Genomic DNA, 18,340 nt, shown 5'->3' with positions numbered 1-18,340 from the left:
TGCGGGTTAGAGCTGCTGCTGACCGACTCATCTGTTAAGTGTGGTAAGAGGTACAGGGACAAGTTAAATATGTCAAAAAGTGGTTAATGAGAGGTGGTGAGGTTGAACGCTGAGACCCAGGTTGTGAAGAAAATGATTAATTTAATGATGCAACTCAAACAGTCCAATACAGGCGGCACGGCAGAGAGCTTAGTGCACAGCTAATTACCGGTAGCAACTGATATACTGAGGACTGCAAAACGAGACCTAACGCGAACCAGGACTATGCAGTTCAACTGGAGCGCACACAACAACTGACATTAGACAACAAGGACACAGACAATAGGTGGGTTAAATACACAGGGAGGGTAATCAGGAAAACTAGACACAGCTGCGATCAATCAACAGAGAGGACAGGATATCACAGAGACTCACGGGGAAACAAGGACAGAAAAAAAACAAGAAACAAATACACAAAAACACAGATGGTCACAAAATATATGAATATGTTGTTTAATTATATCCTTCACTCATTAAATAATAGTGAAATGGAGGCAAACAATAGTCTGTAGCTATTCGTCTAACTTTTAATAGGACATCACCAGCTTGAATTGACCAAAACTATTAACTATTATCAAGGCTCTCTCTACTTTTAATTCAATATTATGCAAATAAAAATGGCGAATTTGAACAGCATCTGTTATCTTCTCTGGTTCATGGCTTTTCTTCTTTTTATGGCTCTTTAAAAAAAAACAACAACTGAAAGTGTGCATTACCGCCACCATCTGGTCTGGAGTGTAAACTGGAGCTAGTGCCGTTTACTAATCGATAGATCTTACGTCATACATCTGAAAATGGATTGGGTAAAGAGCTTCCGTGTTTTAGTTAAAAAACTGAAAACAACAGATCATATTTGGAGAGATGTAAAACTGAAGATACCAACTCCATTTAGTGTTAAGACAAGCATTGTTTTTGTTGTAGCACCTCTGTCACTAAAGTGTCAATGTTTGATATTTTGAGGTATGAACATATTATTTACTTTGTTAAACAACATTACATCAAGTTCCACTATAAGGATTGTTATTTTTTCATTCTTTGCCATTTTAACAAAGATTATTAAGGGACCTAAAAAGGCATACTTTATTAGCCTAAAGTATACACTGAGATGTAATAAACTTGAGCAGGTGTACATTTACACTTGAGCAAATACATATTTTGTTCATTTAAGCTATACTTTAACTTAATATATTTCTTAAAAGTGTATTTTGGTACAATTATATTTAAGTATGTTTAAAGTTCCATCCATCCATCCATCCATCCATTTTCTTTACACCCTTGTCCCTTAGTGGGGTCAGGAGGGTTGCTGGTGCCTATCTCCAGCTAAAAGATGTTTAATGTTATAATGTCAAAATTGGTACAAGCATGCTGTTAGTATACTTCATATATATTTATAGGTAGTACACTTAATACTTAGCATACTTAAATATACTTACACAAATGTAAGTATATTTGAAATATACTACAGGATAGGTAAGGTAAGGTAATTTTATTTATATAGCACATTTTCAGCAACAAGGCAATCTAAAGCAGTGGTTCCCAAACTTTTTCTCCTGACCCCCGCTCCCCCCCACCCTATGGCTTACAAATAGCTGTCTGGTTGAAAGATGTGTGTGAGCGAAGGGGGTGGGGGGACCTCCCTGTTATACTCAGCCCCGGCTCCAGACGAACAAGGGGGGCAAAATGAATCGTAGCTGAACATAGACAACATCGGTAGCCTACAAGCTACTCGTTAACAATCTTAAGGTGATGTATTGATATTAGCTAGTCATCTTTTAGCTAACATTACCTGCATCCAACAGCTTCACTCAACAGTCGGTTAGTTTGGGGGAAAAACTGTGAAAAGTTCTTTGCATTTTGCTGGTTTGCTGCCGTGATTCTAACACACCTGAGCAGCAGCAGGTCTCCTTCACAGGTGTAAACCCAGCATGAGTGTCGTAGCGCTCATGTTGCGTTTAAAGGCGGCTCGGAAAAACAGGTTACAACATGTTAACAACAGATTAAACAGTTTTAACTGCTGATAAAAGTGACAGAGGACACAAATATGGGAAGTGNGACTTCAACCAAAAATCAACGATTCTAACTATTTTTCAACGTTGATTTAACATCATGTGCTATCTGGGTAGTTAGTCATATAATTTAATATACTGAATAAGGCTGGACGATATGACTTACAAGATTTTTTTTCATACCAGATTTGATTTTAATCGATTCCTCCCGTCCTCAATTCCTATAATAAAATCACAGAAAATATTTTCAAAAAGTGCCTTTATTTCAACCATCTGTTCTGTGAGTTGTATAAAGGAGCATTATGGTCAGGATACAAGATTTTTTAATTGCAAGAATGCAGTCATCGTTACAGCAGAATAAAGATGCAATTTTATAACAATGTCTTAAAATTACAAGAAGTCGTTTTAATGAGAAATAAAGATTCAGATTGATCTGATGTAACCAGCTCAGTCCATGTGGTTCTGACATTTGTCAGTAATCAAGAGGTTGCACACTGCCACCTCACCTGACCAGGTAAGCATTAAGGTAAAAAAAATAAATAAAATAGAGCAAATACTGTATATAAAATGGAAAAAGAGCAACTGATAGAAATACTTTCTATATAAAGAAAAGCAAAAACGTTAATAGCAGGAGAAAAGTTGTTGGCAACATTAGCTCAGCCAATCTCTCCCTCCAGGAAGCCATCAAACAGAACTCCTGTCCAACTCCAACTATAATAAAGATTAAAAAGAGAGAGAGAGAAAACAAAAAGTTAAAACAAATAATGCCAATTTGATAATTCAGATCTAATGCTTTCCAGATGCAAAAAATGTTCTGGAATCTATTACTGACATTTTACAAATTTCACAAATCAATTGGAAGGTTTCACAAATGTTTTATTTATTCTGCTATTAGTACAGAATAATATAGTTAAGTTTGAAATGTCTAGGTGTTTTTAAAGTACAACACATTTAAAAAGCTCAAGATAGTGAAAAATTAAGTGTAAGCGTTTGTTTCCGAATTAGATGTTACATTCGGAAGCTAACTTCAGCTTCGACTGATAGCTTGGACACAATATAGACAGATCTATATATGTTTATATAGATATATATCTATATCCATCTATATAGCATAGATATGTGGATTGCACTGAAAAGTAGTTTAGGCACAAGCGTCAGAAGGTGAACAGAAAATCAGTACCAACCACCGGTTTCAATTTCTTCAAATGACTTTGTATTCACTCTTTTCACTGACTTCTCTCCTCCTGAGCATCCAAAAGCTCACTGTTTTTATATCCAATTGGCACCACACCTGTTCTTGATTGGACACAGCCACAATGGAACAGGTCAAACAAACAAAATCTAAACAGAGAAACACTAAAATTACAAATCTAATTTACAAACTCCTGCATAATGAAGTTGTCTCCAAAATAACCTATATAATACAAGATAACTCAAAAGTTACTTTAAAGAAAAACAAAGTAATACACAAAAGAAAACCCTCTAATTGGTAGAACCCAGCAAAGTCATCACTGACATCATCCAGCCATTTAAGCAGGAAGTACTGGGCCGGCCCCTCCCATACTCCTGCCCTGCTGCAGATCTACAAGGACAAATGATGGTGAGTACAAAGGAAAACAAATACCTTAATAAATATACCTTGAAAAAAAATTCAACCTATAGTCCAGAAATAGTAACTTTAACCTAAACATACATAGATGGACACTGCAACATAATGCTAACGCAAACAAACCCGGGATAGTAAGTGAAGCAAAATTGCAATGTTTAAATTAATCATTATAACCAAATATAGAAAGTAAGTGAGTCAGAAAGAATAAGGGACAAGTGGTGAACACAAACTGAACCACTTTGTCACAGCACACTGCACAGCTAATCAAACCACTTAACGTTTACATAGCACCTTTGTAAGCTTGTCCCTGTTAGCTACTTCAGACATGAGGCATTATGCTGAATACAAACGATTTATTAATTTACCTTCGAAGTTATTGTGAAGTTTGACACACCCAGCTTAAATCCTTTGTTGTTGTTGGAGCGTTTCAGGACGTCTGAATAATTATATAAGCATCATTAATAGTACTGCACACACTGTTGCCTGTGCACAGGAAGCATTCTATGTGGCAAAAAAGCGGAAATGCTCAAACGGAGTCCGTGGCATATACCCCATTGACAAGCTAGACTACAATCAATCAATCAATCAATCAAATTTTATTTGCATAGCACATTTCAGAAGCAAGGCATTTCAAGGTGCTTTACATAATTAAAAAACAAAATAAAAACAGCATGTGACATTGAATAAACAGTAAGAAAGAGAAAGAGATTTTGGAAAAAAAAAAAAGATAAAAACATACTTTTGTTACGGAATTTAAATGCCTGTCGTTGCCAGACTCCGCCGTCCGTTTAACACGGGTATTATCCAGGTCCCGTCGCCTGACAGGACAAGGACTCCAACCTTGCAGCACCAGGCTCCATCCTGGTGCTCACAAAATTTTGCGCTAGGACTTCGCCGTCCTACACGGATTTTTGTGCACTATTTTTACTTGTTAGAGTCTAGAATTTACAGGATTTTTCTGTGTGTGCAATGACCCTCAATCACTCGCCACTTTTACATAAATAGATAAAAAGTAAAGATAAAAACATCGAAGACATCAAAACCCTACTCTAACCCTAATTTAGCCATAAGCAACTCTAAGCAGGTGGGTTTTAAGTTGAGATTTAAAGGCACTCAGTGTTTCAGCTGTTTTACAGTTTTCTGGAAGTTTGTTCCAAATTTGTGGTGCATAGAAACTGAATTCTGCTTCTCCTCATTTGGTTCTGGTTCTGGGGCAACTCAGCAGTCTCTGAGCCCCCAATCTTTCTCCATGTCAGTTATTGTTTAACACACAAAGTTGAAAGTCACCCTTAGCAGTTGTTTGCAATGCATAAAATGTCAGCTGAGGATGCCATGGTCCATTAATTGCTTGTTAATAATGAACTAACTGGGTAAATATGTTAAGGCTCTTAAAAATCACCCGGGACTGTAAACCAAGGAACAATAAGTTAAAATACAAAAATGCAGTGTTGTAGTACTCAAGACTGGTCTTGGTCTCGAGACCATTTTTTGACGGTCTCCTCTCGGACTCGACCGCATTTGGTCTCGGTCTTGTCTCAGTCTCGGGCGCTGAACACTCTGGATTTTATTTCAAGACCAGTCGAGACCGCAACTGTGGAAATATCACTAAACTTACAGCCAGGGTTGTGGTATAGGGGGAAAAGTGATGACAACTCTAGGGGCCCTCCACAATTTAATTATTTAATTTTGTTCATAGAAATAAAATAAAAAATAAAAAAATCGGGGTCCTGTCAAATATAACATTAATCATATTGTATTTTCAAAGATTATTTTTAGCAGTAAAAATTTAATATTCCCCCTCCCAGACCAAAAAACACTNAGTTTCACAAATCACATAAAGGTTTCACAAATTCCAAACATGGATTAAAATATTCTGCTATTAGAGCAGAATAATATAGTCCAGGTTTGAAGAGTCTAGGTGTTGCAGTTTTGGAGCTGGAGTGACCAATATCCAAAAATGTCCGAAATCAGCCTTTATTGAAGTTTCACAAATCAGAAAAAGGTTTTACAAATCACAAACATAGTTTTAAATATTCTGCCATTAATTGAAAATAATCTATTCCAGGTTTGAAGTGTCTAGCTGTAGTAGTAGTAAAACTGAAGATACCTGCTTCATTTCTTGTTAAGGACAAGTATTATTTTTGTTGTAGCACCTCTGTCACTAAAGTCTCAATGTTTGATATTTTGGCATGAACACATTAGTTACTTTTTTAAACAACATTAAGGATTATCATTTTTTATTCTTTGCCATTTTAACAAAAATAGTAAAAGATTATTAAGGCACATAAAAAGGCATACTTTATTAGCCTAAAGTATACACTCAGATGCAGGGGCGCTGTATAGGGGGGGAAAGTGATGACAATTCTAGGGGCCCTGACCAACAGGGGGCCCTCCACAATTTAATTATTTATTTTTTGTTCATAGAAATAATAAAAAAAAAATCAGAGCCCTGTCAATTACAAAATTAATCATATTGTATTCTCAAAGATTGTTTTTAGCAGTAAAAATTGAATGTTCCCACTCCCAGACCAAAAAACACACATCCATATTTGCCCTGAAGCCCCCTATCTATCAGGGTTTCAAAAAAAAAGAGAGAGAAGGAGAGAGAGAAAAAGGCAAGTGTGTTAATTTATAACCCAGTTTTTCTCCAAGAGAGGTGAGTAGACTGTGTGAGATTATCAACCATTTAGCATAGTTAGCTTAGCTACAAACTACTGTTTGCCTCCTTTTCACTAGCATTTAATGAATTAAGGGGAAAAATTACCAACATATTCATATATTTAACTTGTACCTTTTACCACATAACAACAGATGAGTCAGTCAGCAGCAGGTCTAACCCACGTCCCTCCTGACCCGTCCTCTCCTGAGTGAAATTAAAGGTGCAGTATGTCACTTTTATATAAATATTTTTTTCACAGATTTTTTAAAACTGTCATTATGTTGTGACAGTATGGTATGAGAGGTAATCTATGAAAAATCTATTTCCTCTGCTTTCTCCCAGTGCTAGAAACAACCAGTCAGTGGCAGGAGAGTTTTAGTGCTGTCAATCACAATCTCATGTGATGCTGCTCATCCTTCCTTCCCCTCGATTTGTGCCATGCTGCAGCTAGCATAGCACAGAGCTGTGTAGATTGTGAATGATCAGCTTAGTTAGCATAGCTACCAATGACAGCAGATAAACAGTTACTTGCAATGATAAGTTGTTTCTCCCCCATTAGCACATTTAGCAGTGAGTGAATGAGGATGATTGACATCGCTAAGAGCGTCCTGCTAGTTCTGATTGGTTGTTTTGGTCAGAACGGTGCATTACTTTAACCAGTAATAGTAATTCAGGAAGGAGATGGAGGAGATTGATTGTTTTCACAGATTATCTGTCTCATAACAAACTGCTACGACATGGTGACAGCTTTAACAAATATGGAGAAAACATATTTTTATTAAGGTTATGTACTGCAGCTTGAATAAAATGCAACTACATAGCAGTTTTGAGAAGTCTGGATTGCTTTATCTGTAGTTGCACGTTGCTTTTGACTGTTGCTCAAAAGCAAGTTTTAGATTACTGACATTTCAGTATCTAAAACTAATAGAAAAAATTTAAGCAACCTACTTGCATGCTGGATGTGGACTGTTGGATGTTAAATTCATGAGCAGTAAATATTGTGCTAATTATCAGTATTGAACCAAAGAAAGCAAGGCAGATTCAAGCCTTTAAAATTGTGACGCTTTTTATGGGTCAAATAGACTCAAAAAATTTTAACAGCAGCTGTGCAGGGGGGCCCAAACAAATTTTTTTGTCAGGGGGCCCAAGATTCCTGGCGGTGCCCCTGCTGAGATGTAATTTAAAACATACTAAAATTTTATTATATTTAATAGTTTACTTTTAAAGTAAGCGTTAAGTGAAGTTTAAAAAATTCTATTTTGAGCATATATTTTAAAATATACACAAAATATCTTTAAATGCATGTTGTTTTAATACTTGAGCAAATACATATTTTGTTCACTTAAAGCATACTTTTATTTAATATATTTCTTCAAAGTGTATTTTGGTACAAGTATATTTAAGTGTACCAAATGACAAAATTGGTACAAACATGCTTTTAGTATACTTCATATATATGTATAGGTAGTACACTTAATACTTAGTATACTTAAAATGTACATAAACAAATGTAAGTATATTTGAAATATACTATAGTATATATCTTTTTCACTTTGGGAAGCACTGAAATATTCCTTTTTCCAGGGAAACAACGTCTTTGTCACTTCGGCACAAGCACAGTGACAAACGTTCAGAGGATGAAAACACTAGACCCCTAGAAAAAAATCCCAACTTTCCACCAGCATTTAAGAGCACCACTTGTGCACAAATCTGAGGCTGTCCTGAAGCATGAAATGAGTCTCAAAAATCCTTGTGGACTCGTAACCAGATGTGTGCGTAAATGCAGTTTTGTCTGTGTGTATCAGGCGACTTGTGCATACTTGTAGGAGGTTTGAATTCATAATTATCAGATTTGTGAGGTTGTAGTTAAAAATTTTGTGTAGAAATTTAACGTTTGTAGAAATTGTAATTGTGTCTGTGTACTTTTATTTTACCACATATTTACAAATGATGCACAAATTTTCTTTTTATGGTTTACAAATCTTATTTCACAGATACGACTATCCAAAGTTACACACAAAGATGCTTACACGGATTACAAATCCAGTATTACGCTCGCACAGGTATTTTGAGACTATTTTCACTCCATATAGATGCATCTAAAAGTTGCAGGTACCCCTGATCTACACGATAAATAATCTACAACCACTAGAATGTAAAAATACAAAGAAATTATATTTTAATCTATTATTTGATAATATAAGAGAGAAATTATACATATTTTTCTTTACAAATCGTAGTAGGCTTCACATACTCTGAGATGACGCTGTGGTGACGCAGCTTCGTAATGACGTTTACTTTCGTTGTGTCTGGATGAGACTCCTGCATCCAGCTATGGTGTCGGTCTTGAAGCTGCCCGGTCGCCAGAGGAGGACTTTGCTGCACAGCGACTGCACATCTGGCTGCTTTGCACCTCACGAGGGGTAGAACAAAGAGGCGACCCACGACTGGCTGCTGTGGAGGGCAGCTCGCTCATCTGTTGCCTGGGTGAACTAACATCACGTTAGCATTTAGCTAGCTAGTTTGTGACCTAACAATGAGCCTGTTTGGTATATGTTCCAATGTCATGTCGTGCTTGCGTTCGGAAGCAGTTCTTCACTGAGCACACGTTCACGGCCCGACAGGTTGCGCTCAGAGTGGGACCAGAAATGACTTTTATGCAACCTTAAAAAGGCAGATTTTAGGCTAGCACCGTTTTTTTTTTTTTTAAATAATTGTGGGCTATGCGGTTACTGCAGAGCTTAGCCGCATTGCCGGCAAATTTGGAGTTTTTGCTTCCCAGTTTATCTGAATGTGTTTGAAATTAACAAAACTGATGGCGATAAGCGAGTCAATAATCAGCTAGAAGGCCGTACTGTCAATGGAATCTTTCCTGCAGATTGCTCCCCATTCTCTGGCTATTGTACTGGCCAGAGATGGAGGTGCTGAGGCATCAGCTGCAGCTGGTGTGTCAGAGAGCGACGAGCTTCCGAGACACCATACTGGTTATGAGATTTTTGCCGATTTTAAAGCAGAAAACTCTCAGCAGCATATATGGAACCAGCGGATTACTGAAGCTGTGTCGGAGACCTTCTTCCTGGGATGGATAGATGAACACGTGCTACTGATCCAGGGAAAAGAGGACCATCTGGAGGTGCTAAGAGAGGGATGGATGCGGAGATCTCTTAACCCTCCGCGGGGCTTCACCATCAAATGCTTGGGTAAGGCCGACACACTCTCCTCGGTTGTTTATTCAGGTCAGTTCAAACATATTTTCTTAATTCTTAAGGAAGACTAATGAACTATTTTCATGGCATTGCAGGATTTCATGCACAACCTCAAACAAAAACTGCTCACACATGCTCGTAAAATGACAATTGTTTTTATATGTTGAAATCAATGCATTTATAGAAAGAATTGGGCAGCTAGCTTACATTATTGGAATTTCATTAAACTAGAATTTTTGAAAAAATAGCAGTCTCAGACTACCCTGCAGGATCTTATAGTACATAGGTCATTATTCCCTATTTTAGGCAACTTGGTAGGCAGGGGCGCCGCAAGAAATCTTGGGCCCAATGACAAAAAATTAAATTGCCCCCTGTTCGCAGCTGCCGTTACAATTTCTTGAGTCTGTCTGATCCATATAAAGCGTCACAATTTCAAAGGCTTGCAACTGGCTTGCTTTTGTTGGTCCAATACTGATACTAGCACAATATTCACTAGTGAATTTTACATGCAACAGTTCACATACTGTATGCAAATAAGTTGCTTAAAATATTTTTTTATTCATTTTTACTCACTGAAATGTCTCTCCCCATCAGCAACAGTCACAAGCAATGTGCAAAATATAAATTAAGCAATCCAGACTTTTCAAAAAATATGTTGTTTCATTTTGTTCAAGCTGCAGAATATAACTTTAATTTAAAAAAAGTTTGTTTTTTTCATATTTGTTAAAGCTGTCACTATGTCACAACAGTTTGCTATGAAACATATAATCTGTGAAAAGATCAATCTCCTCCGCCTCCTCTGTGATCTGCTACTGCTGTCTAAAGAAATGCACCATTCTGACCAAAAACAACCAATCAGAACCAGGAGGGCCCGTTTTTTTCTTTCTTTAAGGGAAAAACAAAACATTTTTGTGGGAGTGCCCCCTGTCGGTCAAGGGCCCTTGGAATTGTCCAATCTTTTCCCCCCTATAAGGTGCCCCTGTTGGTAGGAGAGGTCATTCCTCCAAGACCAAGAAATGCTGAACCGCAGTTGTTTTAATATATTTTTTACACATTGCATAGCCATGTTCTGAAATTATAATTCTAGGTTAAATGCTGCATTGTTTTCCTTTCTAGTCAATTTTTGGGGCCTGTTTGTTTGTTTGTTTTTTTCTGTGAGGGTTTAATCATTCTCAGTTTTGAAAACTGCGTGTTTGGAAATAAATCAAAGAATTGCCAAGTTTTCACTTGATCTACAGTATGCAACTTTTACAAAGCTGTTTACACATTTGTTAAAGGCTCATTATTACGCTTCCTTGAAGAAGCTATAGGATAGGTCTGTAAGTTATGCATATATGCAAAACACGTTCATTACTTTCAATACACAAAATCATTCACCCACTCAGCTCCTTAAGGAATGTGCTGTTTTAAAGCTACGTCACGATGCAAATAAACTGCTTCTGGCCACACCCTGATAAATAAGATAAGATAAGATAAGATATATTCTTTTATTAATCTCGCAGTGGGGGCATTTACATTGTTACAGCAGTATAGAGGACAGAGCAGAACCAATATAAAAATCTATATATACAAAAAAATACAAGTGAATATAGAAATACTGAAACAGTATTGTATGAAATATAAATAAATAAATAAATTCAAAATCAAATCAAAATTCAAATCAGTGTTTATATTTCCACCTCAGGCACATAAAAGTGGTTACAAGCAAGTCTCATTGTAGTGTGTCACAACACAAACTACAGAAAATGATGAAATTGCAAATACATTAAGGTTTTGTCATGGAAGTTCTCTATTAAGAAGTGAAGACACTGGATCAATCAGACAACAGAAATGCACATTTTGTCTCAATTTATTCAAGAAGCTCAAAACAGGTCCTTGAATGCTCCCAGAGTCTGAGAGCAATCTTACATGGTTAAAACATGCTTCTTATATCTTCACCATGAGGCACATTTTGTACAACGCTCCACTTCGTCAGCAGCACGTCTCACAGCTGTGTGCTTTCACATCTGGTTTCTGTGAAAAGCAAAGTTCCTTTTTCCTAAGTGAGTCAAAGCAAAAAGTTCAAGTTTAAAGTTTTTTTTGGCAATAGTTAGTATACAACATGCCTCAAATATTGATGTATTAAAAATTCAGGGGGATGTCACAGTCTCGTATTGTAATATTTACATTTTGGGACAGAAAAAAAGAATACTTTGTACTTAATAGATTTTTTTGTTAATCTTAGTCACTCAAAATTAATGATGTGGCTCCCTTTCCAGGTGATGTCTCTCCCATCAGTATGTCCCCTATCAGCCAGTCGCAGTTCATCCCACTGGGAGAAGTTTTACTATTGGCTGTCTCTGCTATGAACTCTGCCCACAAGACTGTCACTCAAGAGGCTCTAACAGAACACCTGCAGACATGTTTTCCAGGTAACACAAGAGACTGTCAACACAATTCACTGGCATCTATTTAGATTATTCAATTTACACTTGGTTAAGGCATAAACGGCAAAAATATGGATCGAAATCTTGTAGAATGTTCAGTCATTTTACTTTATAGAAAAATCAACAAAACAATGGATAACAAACATTAACTTGACAGATGAAAATATTAACTTTGTAAAGCATTCAGAAATGTATTAAAATCCCATTCTTTGATAGATTCATTGCAAGCACAGCTGTCTATCTAAAGACAGCCGTAGACCGTCTAATTTAATTACCAATCCTGAGTGTACATAGCATAGCACTCTCTCTTACACAAAAAAGTACTGTTAAAATAAATAACATTTCTAAAATAAATGGTGGTATGCAACAAGTTACAAAAAGTCGGAGGTGTATTACCAGGTAAGAGTGTGTGAGGCTAACATGTAGTTTATTCTGGTGGCCTGTCAGATCTATAATGCACAAGGGAAAATCCTTGTACAAATACATCAAGAGTTGAGGAAATGGAAAATATTTTCTTGTGTAGTGACGTTGGTGGTTGTATTGGGTCTTTTAATGAGTTTAAAATATATTTGTTAATTCTGTAACTTTTCTGATATTTTCTTAGGTGTTCCTACACCAACAGAGGAAGCTCTGCACCACACACTTAGCTTACTGGTCCGGGAACGTAAAATTTACCCAACACCCGATGGATATTTCATTGTAACTCCTCAAACCTACTTCATCACCCCAAGTCTTATTCGCACTAGCTCAAAGTGGTACCATTTAGATGAGCGAACTTCTGACAGATACCAGAATCAGAAACAACAGCGGCATCAGCAAACTCAATGCATCTCTCCTCTTTCTGGCACCATAACACCATCCAATTCAGGGGGGTTTCTTGATTGCACACACACAAAGTCCAGCCAAAGCCGCTGTGCAGGAGGTGATGATTTTTTTTACAGCAGTGGTTATCGTGCAGATGATCCACCCAGCCACCACACTACACTTCAGCGACGGTCTCCGAAAGAACACAGAGACGCATACTCATCACAGTACTCCCCACAAACACCTTCTCAGCAAGCAGCTGGCAACTCAGAAAAGAACCGTAGTTCCCTGGGAATTCCATTTAAGGCAGACACCCTCACCAAGCACCGAGGAGGGCCTGTTGGAGGAGGAGGATGTGGGGACTTAGACAAACAAACGCTGGGCAGTGCTACAGGTGGGAGAAAGTTTGGTTTGAAGTTGTTTCGTCTGAGTTTTAAGAAGGATAAGACCAAGCAGTTGGCTACCTTCTCTGCACAGTTTCCCCCTGAGGAGTGGCCACTCCATGACGAAGAGGAACCCAACCACTTGCCCCGTCACGTAGAAATGGAAATTATACGTAGAATCAACCCTGACCTTACGGTGGAAAATCTGGCCCGACATACAGCAGTTATGAAGAGACTTGAAGAAGAACGCACTCAGAGGAGCAAAGCATCATCAGCAAATCAGAGCTCCAGAAGTAGAAGAAGTGGGGGTAGGCACAGAAAGCAATCTCAATCCAAACTCAGTCGCTCACAGAGTAAGACAAGGGCATTCCGCTTTGAAACAACTGATGGTACCCATTTAGAGCTAGTTGACAAAGATTATAGAGGTTACTCTTCCTCACTTGCACGATCACCAAGAGAGCAAGCTCTGGCTGTGGAGCGTCAAAGAACTCGACATCACCTTGCACACAGCATTCCCAACATCCTTGACTCATCTCATCTGCCTGTCACACCAGAATGGGATGTATCTGGGGAGCTGGCCAAGCGCCGCATGGAAATGCCTTTCCCTGAGCCAAGCCATGGTCCATCAACTCATTATTCCAAAGTCCACCGCTCACACTCTCATACCCAGGAGAGAAAATCAAGGAATGAACGCAGTAGCAAGGCAAAGGAACGTTCTAGATCTATGGACAATTCTAAAGGGCCGCTAGATGCTGGCTTGATTGGACCACCACCTGATTATTATGATGACCGCAGTCATTATTTTACTGATGATTGCACTCTACGAGATAATCAAAGCTCATCTCACTACACTCGAACCACACCACCTTCATCTAAGATTGCAGCCGATTCTGCTGGTTTGGATGGTGCCAGAAATTATGAGAAGATTAAGAGCAAGGACAGTTTACCAACATACTCACCCAAACCTCTGTCTGCGTCCAACCCCTCTGAGGATTATTTTCAGTGTACTGGTAATTCTGAAATTGCTCTTACAACAACAATTATATTAGGAACTCAAGGCAAAAACAGCCACAGTGGATTAATAGCAAACATTGCTGACAGGCAAACAGAGAGACAGACTTCCAGCCCCTCAAATGAGGATTTGTCAAATGTTGGACCTAAAGGTGGAAGCCTACCTCCAATACCTCTGTCTATCCCTGACCCTGCAACTTCAAATGGACAACCATCCCACAGTGCCTCTGTTGGCCAGGAGAAACACAAGGAAATTTTTAGTAAAGATACGCTCTTCAAGCCGCCTCCCAGCCTCTCGCTGCCTGGCTACAGCTCCTTGAGGAAACCTACAGTTCTTGCCTCAATTACTCTATCTTCATCCTGTGATGCTCTTGATTCCCACAAAGGATTTGATGCTCCTAAACCACTTATAACAACTTTGTCTGTTCCCAAACAGGGAGTGGAGGCCACATCTAGTGCTGCAGAGAACTCTTTTGACTACTACAATGTCTCGGATGATGAGGAACTTGAAGATGAAGGGACTAAAGTTCAAAAAGGAGAGGAAAAACCTAAAGGACGTGTTTCTGAGGTGGAAGGATGTGGAATAGGGACCATGCAGTGGCTGTTGGAGAGAGAGAAGGCAAGGGATTTACAAATGAGATTTGAAAGAACCCTTACTTTCTCTGGTGTTCAAGGAAACCATTCAGAGCCCCGGCAGAGCCAGCATTCAGTCCACTCTGCTAGACTTGACAGTATGGACTCCAGCTCTGTCACAGTTGACAGTGGATTCAATTCACCACGGTGAGAGCATTGGTATTAATGCTTTCTTGCAAAAAATTTTTAAATCTATTTTTTGCATTTGTCTGCAAATGTTTAAGTATTATATCAACCCTATTCCTTATTACTTTCATATTATTTCTGTTAGTTTATTAAACAGTTTTATGTAGTCTCCTTTCCTACCAGATTCATACACACTCTTTTAGGGATGCTCTGATCAGGTTTTTTGCTNCAGTGCATTGTGGGTATCAGAGGCTGTTGCAGTTTGGAATACCTGTTGGTAGAGAGAGAGCCTGCCTATTAATGTGTGAACTGCACCTCCTCTGTTGTCAATCTTTGCTTGCACCTCCGAAAGCAATGGCTGTGAGTCAATCTTCTGTTTTGGTGTTGTCTGTTTTGTTGGTTTATTTTGAGATTGTTTTTTAAATGTTTTTTGTGTTCTAGAAAAGCCATATTCTGAGTTTTTATTTACATAGCAACAGTTGCTACATAACTGCTTTTTAACTGAAGCTCAGGTTAATTCTGTTCAGACACAAGAGGTTTATTCTTTGTATTCAGAGCTGATGTATGTTTGTTTTTCTGTTTCTTGTAGTTTCACTCAACTTTTCATTGAGCTTTCTACACTACTGCTCAAGTTGTGTCAAGAAAACGTATTAAAGGAGCAAGACGCTCAGCTTCCTGGCTCATAAAATTGAGTTTGGCTTGCTGTTGACCTACGTTAACATACAGAGTATCTAACACGTAGTGATAACAGTATAAATGGGTTATAATGATTTTCATTCAATCAGTGTATATTTATATAAATATGTATTGATATTACTTAATAATTTATTAAATAAATTATGAACAGCTGTGTGCTTTGTAATATGCTCTTCATGCATCAATATCAGAATATTCCATTCCTATTCTATTGTTATAGCCACTAAGCATATTTAAATATGCTGAACTATGTATTAAAAACATACTTAAAAAATACAATTGTAAAATCAAATGTAGCTTTGATAGATGTTTGAATATGGTTTCCAGTAACAAAAAAGCGTGTTATGGTCGATTAAATGCGCTGATACGTCATTGTGCTGCTAAACACATGTTGGCTAATGTGGTGAGTGGAGTGGAGTACCGCCCTAAAACTTGTCAGTGACAATAGGCGAGAGCGGTCCATGAGGGTCTATCCTTATATTATGTCTATGATCCTGAGTTACTAAATCATAACTTCCTGATAGCCTGGCTAGCTGATTAATGCTGGTTCTGATTGGTTGTTTCTGACTGAGCTGAGTAATTCTGCAGAACACAGGGAGGAGGCAGAGGAGATTGATTATGTTAGGACAGCGAAAGTTTTAATGCATATCTAAAATCTTTTTTTTTTTTTTTAAGTTACATGCTGCAGCGTTAAGCAGATGTTCAGTGTGAGAGTTCACTGCTGGGTGGAGCAGAAACGGCGCTCCGTCTGTGAAATATTACCACCAGTAGAGAGTAGCGGTGGTCCAAGAGCGAGATCAGAACCAGCGTCTTACACCGCCAGCTCGAAAACTTGAATTATTTTTCGGTTTATTTGTTTAGCTTTCTGACCGTGATGCTAATCCGGGTGACGAGTGTTGGTAGTTGAGCGCTGCTTTACCTGCCGCCCCGGATGTCCACTTGTTCCTGCATTAAGCCTCGATATAGCCAAACTCCGTCAAGTGCCTCTTTTTTAAATGCCATATTATATTCGTTGTGTTGATACATGTTGATGTGCTTCACTCCCGATGTAATTTTGCGCTGCAACACGCAAACTTTCCCATTCTCTTGGAGCGTTACAGTTCCACACGACAGGATTTGTTGCACATTGTGAAGGAAAGAGGAGATGAGCTGCACATGCAGGCTGAGAAGTGAGATAAATGTGATCGTTTTGGTGATCGGTAACAAGAGACCGTGATCGACGATCATCGATCATACCCTAACCCTGATGTCGGAGTTCACCACCAGCTTATCAGTTCAGGGTCACAGATGTCCTCAGGGAGGGGGGGTGCAGCAGAACAGAGCCTTCTTTAGACATAACGACCAGGGAGGATAGCTGGCCAACCAAGCCCAGCCCGGGAAGCCAGATTCCGATAGCAGAAATTTGTTTAGGTCAGGCTGACATCAGTTTACTGCCTGCCTTGAAAGTTTCTGACAACAACATCACTTCATGTTTTAGGATTTAACACCAAAAAAACATTCAAGAATTTTGCACACAGAACAGAACATTCAGTATGTTGTTGTAGTACGTTTTAGGCTTAATATTTTATTAATAAATAATTGCTGTGGTAGATTAGCTACCGCTTCTACTTTACTGAATTATTTAGACATAAACTGTAGCCCCCAAACGCACATTTCATTAAAAAAGTAAACAAAAACATCTTATTGCTGTCTTACCTTTAGTTATTAATTAAATCCATGCACCGCTAATTCTGCACAAAAATATCCGTTCATCCAAAGCCAAGTCTATCACCGGCTTGTCTTTTCTACTCCGTTTGAGAATCACCAAACTGTCTCGAAGCAAAACTTTCAGCTCCGGTGTTGGTCTTCCTTAAGTTAGCTCCTGCTTCAATTGAAAATCCACTTTAGAAAACTGTTAAAGTGTAGAAATGTCTTTCATGTTGACGTCGGAAGAGATGAGAAAACAAATAGATCGCTGTACTTTATTTATTTACTGTGTGGCTAGCTCCATGGCTAGCTCACTGTGTCTTACTCTGCAGTTGTGGAGTCACAATATCTGGGATCATGAGCGCCCCCTGCCATGAGGCAAGAGAACTACCTGCCTCACCTCCAGTCTGTTCTCTGCCGTTTCTGATCGCTCCTCCGCACACAAAACATGATACACACACAGTTGGTGACAAAAAAACCCACTGTACATTATATACATAAGCTAAATTATGAAAAATCAGTTCATATATTAAATGTTTCTTAGCAATTTTATTGCTGGAGTACAGACAGGACCAACATGCTCCCATAGAATGGCAGCCAGTGCAGTTGGCAAGAAGTTGATCAGTCCAGGTGAGGCTCAGCTCGCTGCTGCCTCACCGGCTTCGCTTCTGAACATTTGAATGTGAAAATGCGAAAATCCAGCGATTTTGAAGAAAAAATAATCAGAATTGGTTAAGCCAAGTAAAAAATAGGTACTTTATAGTACAAATCACAGGGTGAAAATAGCAATATAAATGATTTTATTACTATTCTTCCATGATGACAGGTGAGGCTCTGCCTCACCTGCCTACCCTGACCGCACGTTATGGCATGGAGTGCATCCCAGTTTTCCATGTCTGGCTCCTCCTCACCCTGACTCTCACCCTGACAGGAGGAACCACAGAGCTCTGTTAGGTTAAAGCTCATCTTCTGAAGTTGGGATGTTTTTCCTCCAACAGGAAATCTGGTTTGAGGAATCGCCTCAAACCAGATGTTGGACTGGATTTTATTTCAATG

At 38.5% G+C, this 18,340-nt stretch overlaps 1 protein-coding gene and 1 long non-coding RNA gene across 4 annotated transcripts in view; one reads left to right on the top strand and one right to left on the bottom strand.

Annotated features, from left to right (window-relative positions):
- Positions 1 to 2,287: 2,287 nt before the first annotated feature.
- LOC107834985 (uncharacterized) lies at positions 2,288 to 4,135 on the bottom strand. The gene is made up of 2 exons (XR_001660807.1): positions 4,020 to 4,135; positions 2,288 to 2,756 (listed from the first exon to the last, which is right to left on the bottom strand). It is a non-coding gene; the product is annotated as an uncharacterized LOC107834985 (long non-coding RNA).
- A 4,459-nt stretch (positions 4,136 to 8,594) lies between these two features.
- Positions 8,595 to 18,340, top strand: part of LOC103131981 (storkhead-box protein 2) — a 12,114-nt gene continuing 2,368 nt past the window's right edge. Inside the window, exons 1-4 of one of the 3 annotated variants that reach the window (XM_007543732.2) lie at positions 8,596 to 8,800; positions 9,342 to 9,513; positions 11,778 to 11,930; positions 12,550 to 14,923. In XM_007543732.2, the coding sequence (XP_007543794.1) occupies positions 9,465 to 9,513; positions 11,778 to 11,930; positions 12,550 to 14,923 (2,576 nt within the window). In that variant the 5' untranslated portion in view covers positions 8,596 to 8,800; positions 9,342 to 9,464. Of the gene's footprint in view, positions 9,514 to 11,777; positions 11,931 to 12,549; positions 14,924 to 18,340 lie in introns of all 3 variants that reach the window. The other 2 variants (XM_007543731.2, XM_007543730.2) reach the window with 2 other exon arrangements.

This window comes from Poecilia formosa, unplaced genomic scaffold (assembly GCF_000485575.1).
Source record: "Poecilia formosa unplaced genomic scaffold, Poecilia_formosa-5.1.2 Scaffold890, whole genome shotgun sequence".
NCBI lineage: Eukaryota > Metazoa > Chordata > Actinopteri > Cyprinodontiformes > Poeciliidae > Poecilia > Poecilia formosa.
Note: the sequence above shows the minus strand (reverse complement) of the source record. Positions and strands in the feature narration are given on the sequence as shown.